A 10,313-nucleotide genomic window follows, 5' to 3' on the forward strand; every position below is an offset into this window, starting at 1 on the left:
GGCTGCCAGGTGTGTTCTCGGTCGTTTTTGCTGTTGGTTTATTATGAGTCTGTCTAATATTCTGATCTGGAATGTGCGGGACTGGCCTTAAGATCGAGAATAAGCTGAGCTCTGTAGCAAGGAATCTAGGAAAATATGCACCCACTACACTGAACAAAACACACGGTCTAACTTCACGAGAGTAGGAGAGGCAAGTTCATTAGACCAAGTAAACTTACAACCTAAAAGAGAGATTTCCTTAATAGCCGTATCATCCAAAAAACGTCGAAAGCAGCCCATCATAGCTCTGTTAAAATTGGAATTGTCCTTATCCTCTTCTTGATATATCAATTCAAAATCTCCCGCCACCAGCCAAGGACTGGCACATAGAGCATGAACTTCACGCAGTTCTTGCAAAAATAATAGCTTCTCTGCATGATCTTGAAGGACGTAGACCCTAATGAACCACCAAATATGCCCATCTTGATGAGAAAATTGGATGGAAACGGAGATTATCGACCCTAGAATCAATGGCCTGACATACTGAACCCTTCCAGGTGATGAGAATACCGCCACGCGAACCATCTGCCGGGAGAGCCACATGATGGTCAAAATCAGCACCAAGAACCGAAAGAAGAAAACTAGAAGAAATAGCAGCCACTTTTATTTCCTGTAAGCAAACAATATCGGCTCAAGAAGAAAACACTTCCTCTCTAACTGCATCGCGTCTCACCTTCTTGTTAACAAAGTCATGTATAAGTGTACGAGTATGTCACTGTTACAATTTATAAGTATTTAATAGCCAGGAGCTAGCTCAACCATACATGAGTTGGTTTGGAATTGAATGGACCACATTAGTATGCTGGGACAGAAAACAAACATTTTAATCACCAAATTGAACATATTGTTCTGTTGAGGGCAAACATGACAGATGAAAGTGCAAAACAACTTTTGGAGTCAAAGTCTAAAGGGATTTGAAGAAGTTGAAAAACAGGAAAAATGGTCAAGGTTATGAATATCTGGTAAGATATGAGAAGGAACCGAGAGTTATGACTACAGCAGTAGAGGACAGACATGTAAGGAAGGCAACAAACAGAACTCCGCCAAAAAAGAAAAAGGATTGTAAGAACAAAGTGTCCTTTTAGTATAGATGCATTAAACTGATCATTAGATGTAAAAGCATACAATTATATGAGAGATCATGATTCAGCAACAAATGCTGCAGGGTGCTCAATCACTCAGATGTTTGCAAGTATAACTACTCGTTTGTGCTACATTCAATGTGATGCAATTGAAGTAACATGCATTGCGGAACCACTCACCAATGCCAAGGTAGACAGTGATGTCTGGATGATTAACTACTTAAACATATTCAAGATCCCACTTTCTATTATTCTTTATGCAAGTTGGGGAAGTGGGTAACCATGGTTTCATGATGTAAAAAAATAATTTACCACAATACGAGGAATGTGGCATACACTATCTAGTAGGTCAACAGAAGTTACAGAACAAGAAAATGCATCTCAATCAGAAGCAAAACTGCAGTAATGGGGGGAAATGGTTCATGTGGCAACACATTCAACAAACAGAATTTAATCTAATGATTGAGCAGCTATCAACAGTAAGTGTAGTAAGTTTACCTTACTAATTCAAAGAGTCAAGACATATAATGATGCTTTTGCGTTCAGATGGCCCAGTCCTTGTAGAAGACTGGTTCACTAGGTGAAGAACCAATTAACCAGATCTAGTTAACTACAGGCAACCTTTGATTTCTCCTGATGTTTCTGATCCTTAAAATGGTGGAGAACATTCAAATTACCAAAGCTCTTTCCATCAATTGCCCACACTCGATACAGAAGCACATGCAATAGGAACTCATTTCATGAACATAAGATAATCCCAAATTGCAATTCAATCACCAAAAGTCCTCACAGGAACAATTTCCATCCTTAAAATGGTGGAAACGGTTTGCATCACGCACAACAATCTCCCTCTCAACTATCTTTGAAATAAATTTAGTCATTGTGTGGCAGTCAACACAAACTCGGAGATTCTTCATAACACGAATTGTTGTTCCAGGAGATGTGCTAATAATACCAAACACTATCGCGAGTTTCTCACTGTGGCCACATAACACATATCTCTTCTGCTCCTCTTCAATATCCTGGAAAACATCTTCTGTATTGGGTACATATCCTTGGCGTGCCATCTGTTCTGAGAAAACATTCAATGCACCAATAATCCTGTCATACCAAGGATGGGACCTATCATGAGCTACAAACACATGCAGTTGGTTCTTCACTTCAATCCAACTGCAAGCTGGTTCCTTCTTCATACCCTTATTTCTCATAGATTTTCGCAGATACGCTGCTTCATTCCATCTCCCAGAAGCTGAGTACATGTTTGACAAAATTACATGAGATCCCACACTCCTAGGTTCGAGCTCCAAAATTTTCTTGGCTACTTCCTCAGCTAACAGGGTATTTTTATGGACCCTGCAAGACCTTAACAAGGTGGACCAGACACTTGCAGTTGGATTTATTTGCATCTTAGATATAAAATTATATGCTTCATCTAACTCTCCTGCACGGCCAAGGGTGTCTGCAAGTGCTGCACAATGCTCAAGACAAGGAACAATTCCATATTGGTCTTTCATACTATTGAAATACTTCCAGCCCTTGTCCACCAGTCCAGCATGACTGCATGCAGTCAGAACCGCCAGAAAAGTGATATGATTAGGCTTCGCATTTGCCAACTCCATTCTCTCAAACAACACAAGAGCCTCTCTTGCTGGACCATGCAATGCATACCCCATGATCATCGCAGTCCATGATACGATGTCTGGTGACTTAATCCCATCAAAGATGCGGCGAGCAATACTAATATTCCCACATTTGCAATACATGTCAATCAGCGAGCTAGATATAAACATATTATCCCCAAACCCACCACAGATCACATAGGAATGCAGCTGCTTTCCAAGATGCAACGATGCCAAATTGCCACAAGCAGGTATGAGGCTCGAGAAAGTAACAGGCACAGGCCTGACTCCAGCCTGCAGCATCCGACGAAATATTCCAAGAGCCTCCTTAACCGACCCATTCTGCACACACCCTGCAAGCATGGAATTCCACAGAATTGGGTCACGTACTGGGAGGTTGTTAAACACCTTGACTGAGTAATCCGTCCGGGTGCAGTTCGCATACATATCAATCAAGCTACTGCCAACAAACACATCATTGTCAAACCCATTCCTGACCGCGAAGCCATGCACTTCCATGCCTCTCCTGACATCGGCACACTCCGCAAAGATTGGCAGCACACTCGACAATGTAAATGAGTCAGGCCTAAACCCATCCCACCACATCTTCCTGACCAATCCCAAAGCTTCATGGTGCCTTCCGTCCTCCGCGCACCCTAATACCAAAGTGTTCCAGGACACCACGTCCCTCTCGGGCATTTCGTCGAACACCTTCCGCAGGCTCTCCAACGCAGCTGATCCCAAGACATCCTCGCTGATAGGCGCCCCCATCCCAGAGTGATGATACAAACCCGGGAGCTTGCAGTAGAGGTTGAGGAGAGCATTGGCGGTGAATCGGTCGGCGAAGGCGCCTGAGCGGATGGCCAGCGCGTGGAGGGAGGCGCCGAGGGCGCGGAGGCCGAGGGAAGCGCAGGACTTGAGCGCGGCGGGGAGGGAGGCCGGGACTGACGAGCGCGGCGCGGCCGAGCTGCGCATTCGAAGGAAGAGGGAGACTGCGTCGAGGAAGTGGCCCTGGGCGGCGGCCACGCGGATCTGGTAGGCCCATGAGGGCGGGAGAGGCGATGGTGTGGAGGCCGCCGCAGCGAGGGACATGAAGGAGACAGCTACTAACGCTGTGCCCGCGGCGGCCGCCGTTGGAGAGGCAGGGTGCGGCTCCGCCGGCGGGAGAGCTCGCGGTCAGCGTTGGGAGGGCTCACGATTACGGTTCATTAGTGAAGAACACGTCGAGGCCCACTTGTCAGCGTTGAAGCTCGAGTGGTGATAGGCCCACTCTGTCAGTCTCTTGTAATCAAATACGAATCTTTGGGTATAAAATACGAGTCGGTTATCACACTACCTCTTCTCTTTTCCTCGTATCTAATAAAAACTTATAAAATTTAAATAATTTATCTATTTTTATCATCAACTCTTGTTACTAGCCTCCCCGCTCCTTTAACTGCTACGGATATAAGACTTATTTTATTAATGAAAATAAATAAAGAAATTAGTTAATAATTTTTTTATTTTTTTCAGATCTTATCTGAAATCAAACTACGGCATCGCTGTTGACGTATTACAATGCTATTATGGCACATTTACATCTCCGTACCCTAAATTTATGTTTAATATTACCGTATTTAACATTTACATCTCCGTACCCTAAATTTATGTTTAATATTACCATATTTAATATTTATATTTTTGTTATACCGTATGGTCAATTAGCTAGTACAAATACGAGTACAAGTTTTGGACCCGGCAGGCAGCGACTCCGATCAAGAAGACTTGTGATTCTTAAAGAGTCCGAATGGGAGTCTGATTCGGGTTTTTTTTCTCTTTGGCTTCGGCATATATGTACGTTCGGAAGTACCGGCCCTATACATAACCCGATCTCTCTTCTCGGGGTACCAATCTCGAGACTTTTTTTAATAATATTATTTTGTTAAAAAATTATAAAAATAATAGTTAGAAAAATAAAATTATAAAAATAGCTACCTATCGACATACAGAATATCAACATATCCTTTGTCAATGCTTCGCATACCGACAGACTACGTAACACTAGGTAGAAACCTGTCGGCATGTGAAATACATAGAAAAAGCTCGTTCGTGCTGAGAGGCCCCCAGATAGACACCGATATAGGTGCCAAAATAATTGATAGTCGACAAGCTTGTCGGTATGTGAAATATCGACAGACTTGTCGGTAATTAGAATACCGACAAATGTCGATATTTCACGTGCCGACAGGTTACTTTTGTTTTTTATTTTTAATAACAATTTGAAAAATATTAATAAGGTATAGTCAGAACTCAGTGTACATCCTATAGAAGAAGTCACACTCGTTTGAAAATAGCAACTATAGCTACACGGAGGTTGAGGTAACGAGGCGCGCGAATGTTCTGTAATAAGGTTAAGCTAACGACATCTCAAGTGTTCGTAATTTTGGTTCAATGTAATTTTCTCGATATATTTATTTAGTTCATCTAAATTTGTGTGGGTAATTTTTTTAGTGAAGTAACGTTAGAAGAATATAAAATTTAATTTTGCGAACAATAGTAGCTATGAACCACAATTATCTTAGAACCCAGTATAAAGGTTACAAATGCTGATAACCATAGAGATGACGATAATAAATATTAGTATGTACTATACGCTAAAAATTAACTTAATAGTGTGCCACTACTTATCATAATATGCCTTAGAGAATACAATAGATAATTGCGTTAGGGAATAAAAATATGTCGGATTATAATAGATGCTCTCTACTGAGTGCACCTAAAATATTTGCTCTTTCTCAGGGTATCAGGCACTTCGCCTTAGCGCGATGGGTTCTCCCCGCTTTCTTTCCCTCTTTGGTTTGCGTGCTTCAGCTACAGCGCACTCCTTTCCAGCCATCCTGATGTATGGAATGAGAGAAAGGGGAAATTTTATGAAAGCATCGGGCTTAAAAAAAAACAAATTAGTACAATGATAAAACTCAATCAATTCATTGAAGAAAGTAAATTACATCACATAGTGTAGATCCTGTATTAGTATTAGGGTACTATCTTGTGTATGGTCAATATGAGATATATTAAAGTAATCACTGAAAAGGTGTAGATCTTTGTTCCAAATTTGATATTGGATACGCACGTTGAGGATAACCACTGTGTGTTGGATATAGTGTAAATCCCGTAGTAGTATTATCTTGTGTATGACCAATATGCAAAGGTTTGTAATATAGTGTTATGTCAAGTGGACGAGGTAATCAGTAACTTTACATTATTTAATTCTGCTTGAAATAATAATTGTTTTTGCAAGAAATAAAATTTTAATTGCAAAAATGATAAATTGTAAACATAATGGTATGCCATAGAGAATGCACAAAGGCAAATATATAGGACATAACAAATTTTCAAATAAAACAGGATCTAGAACATTAATTTACAATATAAAACAATTCTGAACACAACTACAGTTAAAAGCAAGGGCTAAAACTTAAATTAATAGTACTGTAAAACTATATATATTGAACATGGCTATAACTACGAAAAAACCTTGAGTTTTTTTGATAAATAGTCAATCCATCGGCATGTGGACCGGGATAACCTGGGCTCCGGCCCATATGGCCTTTTGGCCCAAAGCCCGGTAAGACTCCCTCTTGCCCCACGCCATATAAAAGAGCAAGAGGGGGGGGGGGGGTTGTCGCATGGGCCGCCACCGACTGCCTGAGTGGAAAACGCGTCACCGATGAGGGGTTGAAGCTTAGCTGGCCTGGAAGGAGGGCACGCTGCCGAAGATGGGCAGGAGTCGAGCTAGTTGAGATGGAGGTCACGTCGTTGGATAGGGACTGGAGCTGAGCCGGCCGGGATGGGAGGGGCCCGCGTAGCCAACGTTGAGAAGCCGGAAGGCAAGACGCGAGAGCATCGGGATCCACCGCCTTCTTCATGGCACCGATGGGGTCGCCAGCGTTGGGGTTGTGTCAACCCCTTCCCCTTCACACGTGTGCATGAAATGGCCTGAAAACCCCCTTCCTCATCCATGCACGCGCGTCAGGGTGTGCTCAGGCACTATCGGAGGGAAAGTCGCGAGCCACATGAGCCCACAACCCCGAGCGAAGACCTGGACGACGGTTGGCCACCGTTATTACGAAGCGATGAAGACGGTGGTACGACATTGCAGCAAAGGAAGAAGGGGTCGGCGACATCGTTGTTGCTGCCTGGGCATTGATGTCGGGGACAGCCTGTGGAGGAATAGTTGGGGAGTGCGTCTATGGGACGTAATCCTCTAGGTCCTCCGATGAGTAGTCTATCGTCGTTGTTGCTGGTGTGCTGTTGAAGAAGGGAGAAGCATCGGTGCAAGCTGCCATGGTAGGCGGTGGGCCAAAGGCAACCACAATAGTGGTTGCGACCATCGTAGAGAAGGACTCCACACTGGTGATCGGGGGCTGCTATGGTCCTTACTCCAAAGGAGAAGGACGACAAGGGCAGCACAGCTGATGGTGAAAAGGGCGATGGCCAGACGACATCAGCTACCGCAGGGGCTGCAGCATGTGTGGTTGAACACATTAGGTCGCTAGTGCGACCAGGACGACACCAAGCAATACCATAGCGCTAATGACGACAAAAACAGTGGAGTGAACGATGCGGTAGGACGACGACAAAATATAAAGATGCAGGTATGTCATGAATAGGGCAAAATAAATTTGCCATGAAGTGCTCACCGCCTACAAGAGGCCTTCGTGCCTCACTATTCTTAATTTTTATGGCCGATCAATGGTAAAATTAGTGACCGATAATGTATTAGAGTAAAGATAGGACAATAGATTGAGAGATTAAAGGAAATAAGAGATCGGTGACCCTAACAGGTGTCTCTTCACCATGTAACTGTTAATTACATGGTTAACCGCTAATGGCAGTTAATTGATCACATAATTTTCAAGCTTACGAATGTCTGTTCTTAACAGCAACTGCTGACGCTACTACACATATACTGCCTAAAAAGCACAATTTTTGGATAACAGTTCGAGACTGGTTTACAAAATTTGGATGCAATTTCTCATTTGAAAGTTATTTATCACTTTTACCCCTTCCAAATTCTTGAACGTGAAGGCAGCCACGCAGAACAGGAAAGGAGGGGTAACAACCAACAGGGCAGCCGCAAGCAAACAATAAATAAAGATTTGAAGCAAGACAAAAACAGTAGATACCGGATAACAGCATAGAATATCTCAAACTCTGAAAAGGTTTCTGGCAAAATCTCTAAAAGAAGGCATATTTAAAGTTAAAATTTTGGCAAGCTCTCAAAAGAAATTCACAGTACATGATTTTTTTTTTCAGGACATCCGAATATTGCTGATCAAAATCTCAACAGGTCATCCACCAAATCAAGCAGCAGCAACCTCCTTTTTAAGCTTAGCGAGCTCTTGCCTGATAGCACCGCCCCTCTGTTCACATGACAATCATAACATTAGATGAGTGCATAAGCAATACAGTACAGAAATTAACTGCTCGAGAGGGTATATATCAAACCTTGATCTTAGCCAACATGACCTTGAACCTGTCAAAGTCGTTGAGGGACGCTCTCCTCTTCTGGACAATCAGCTTCTTGCCCCATGAGCTATTCTCCCACTTGGTCTTCACATCTGCAATCAGGGTGTGATCCATTTAAACCTTGGTCAACAACCAAATAGGTGTAGACCTAAAGAATGATTAAAGGATGGTTAATCACCAGCTTCCTCCATTGCATTAATCAAAGTGGTCTTCTTAGGGACACGCTTAATGTCAATCTTGATGTCAGTCAGGGAAAGCCGCTTGAAGTTCATCTGGCAACGGACCATATCGGGGGCATCCACAAGTGCCTAATAGCACAAGACAGAAAAGACACTTCACACATCCATCGCCAAAGAGAAGGCAAAATAACGATGATCATTGAGCAAGTAGCTATTAGTACTTAAATTTTATTAAGCACAATGCAAAATGATGGTAATCAGTCAACTAAGAAATAAGGCATGCTATGTCAGACAAGATATGAACTTCTCAAAGCTCACAAGGGGTCATCTAAGATAGTTAACTTTATATAAGATATTTGGCAATACGTCTCTACTGCAACCACGCAGATGTGTCCCGGCCCGATCGCTTGAACAGCTAATGCTAAAATGTACATGAGGCTACCGCATGATCCCAACTTCTGCATCTGTACCCCAAACCTCGGCCCAAGCAATTCAATAACGACCAGAAGGGGAGGAGAGAGATCCAACTCACCCTGTTCTGGTCGACGACATCGACGATGACGACGAGGCGGCCGTAGTCCTTGCCGTAGTTCACCAGGGCCACCCGCCCGATCTCCACGAACCTCTTGAACGGCTGCACGACCACGGCATCAGCAAGGCAAACACAACCGACGTGAAACGAAGCGCAAAAGCGGAGAGGCACGTTGTGGTTCCGCGAGGTCAACCTACCATTTTGGCGGCGGTCGGAGCGGCGGCGGCGAAGCGAAGCGGGAGCGGGCGAGACGACAGGCGGGTGCGGCTAAAGAGGGGAGGGTTTAGGTGCCGCTGGTCTATATAGCCGAAGGGAATGGTTCTGCTTGAGCCGTTGGATCTTGAGGTGTTGGCCCCCGACCGTCCGATCTAGGTTAGAGCGGTTGGGAGGTTTTTGGCGTGGCGGTTTGGGCTTTGGTATGGATGGTTCCATGCTTGAATGCAGAGTGGGCCTCAATTTGTGGGCCGGGCTGGCATAGAACTGTACGTGCATTCTCTTTTGAGAGGCCGACTGACCGGAACAATTTTTTCTCTTGGGTGATTCAGAGCTTCATACATACTTCCTATGCTATCGAAACTAAGGATGTCAATGGAAAATTCTCTATTAAGGAATGGCCCTCTATCCCGATCTCCGTACGAAGAAAAATTCTTTATTCTTGTTTCTGTCTCCGCTCGTGGGGATTATTTTCTTCCTATCCTTGTTCCCACGCAGGGAATAGAGACTCGACGGGGAACCCATCCCCGCCCACTTGAGCCGAGGCAACCCACTAGATTGACCCGCACCATGCCACGGTACCAGGCAGTGCCTGGCTGGGCTGCGCCCTGTGCCGCGCATCTGGCTCCCGTCTGAGCCGGTCACGCACGCCTGGGCCACCACCGTTGGGCCGAAACGGGTCCCCGCGGGGAAACAAGGACGGAAAATGCTTCCCCATACCCGTCCCCGCTAGACTCGACGGAGATATGATTTATATCATTTATATTCATGCGGGTGATGAAATATCTCCGTCCCCATCCCCTAATAAAAGAATTTCCTATGAAAAATCAGAGATCGAATCCTCATTAACATCCCTAGTCAAAACGAGCCAAACTCTGAGCAGCCTCACGAGCCTTACAAACTTAGCTTGATAAGTTTCGAGTTAATAAGTATTGTAATTTTTATTTGAGTTGGTCATCCTATCTAGTTTACACAATTTTAACTTTTCTTATATAGCTCTAATCAAACCCGTCTAGTTGATAACATCACAATAACCAACTAAAGCAACAAGATATACTCGAGCTTTCTCGAGCTTTCTTCTGCTACCGAGCAGCCGAACTCAAACCTACTCGAGCTTAACTCATAGCTGAGCTCGAGC

At 44.0% G+C, this 10,313-nt stretch overlaps 2 protein-coding genes across 2 annotated transcripts; both read right to left on the reverse strand.

The window, feature by feature from the left end:
• LOC133888527 (putative pentatricopeptide repeat-containing protein At3g23330) lies at positions 1-3,968 on the reverse strand. The gene is made up of 2 exons (XM_062328804.1): positions 1,620-3,968; positions 1-564 (listed from the first exon to the last, which is right to left on the reverse strand). Exon 1 carries the CDS (start codon positions 3,830-3,832, stop codon positions 1,895-1,897), a length of 1,938 nt encoding a protein of 645 aa, XP_062184788.1. The 5' UTR covers positions 3,833-3,968; the 3' UTR covers positions 1-564; positions 1,620-1,894.
• A 3,937-nt stretch (positions 3,969-7,905) lies between these two features.
• Positions 7,906-9,298, reverse strand: LOC133888528 (large ribosomal subunit protein eL14z-like). Its single transcript, XM_062328805.1, has 5 exons — positions 9,160-9,298; positions 8,963-9,064; positions 8,430-8,559; positions 8,231-8,343; positions 7,906-8,145 (listed from the first exon to the last, which is right to left on the reverse strand). The coding sequence occupies exons 1-5, from the start codon at positions 9,160-9,162 to the stop codon at positions 8,086-8,088; spliced, it is 408 nt and encodes a 135-aa protein (XP_062184789.1). The 5' UTR covers positions 9,163-9,298; the 3' UTR covers positions 7,906-8,085.
• Between the last annotated feature and the right edge of the window lie 1,015 nt (positions 9,299-10,313).

The sequence above is a fragment of the Phragmites australis genome, chromosome 13 (assembly GCF_958298935.1).
Source record: "Phragmites australis chromosome 13, lpPhrAust1.1, whole genome shotgun sequence".
NCBI lineage: Eukaryota > Viridiplantae > Streptophyta > Magnoliopsida > Poales > Poaceae > Phragmites > Phragmites australis.

What these genes read in the sequence shown, in the direction of transcription:
- LOC133888527 (XM_062328804.1), bottom strand. Translation starts at nt 3,832, where the DNA reads ATGTCCCTCGCTGCGGCGGCCTCCACACCATCGCCTCTCCCGCCCTCA.
- LOC133888528 (XM_062328805.1), bottom strand. An exon ending in TAATGCAATGGAGGAAGCTG is followed by an intron (nt 8,344 to 8,429) that starts GTGATTAACCAT and finishes CCCTGATTGCAG; the next exon opens with ATGTGAAGACCAAGTGGGAG. An exon ending in TCATGTTGGCTAAGATCAAG is followed by an intron (nt 8,146 to 8,230) that starts GTTTGATATATA and finishes TCATGTGAACAG; the next exon opens with AGGGGCGGTGCTATCAGGCA.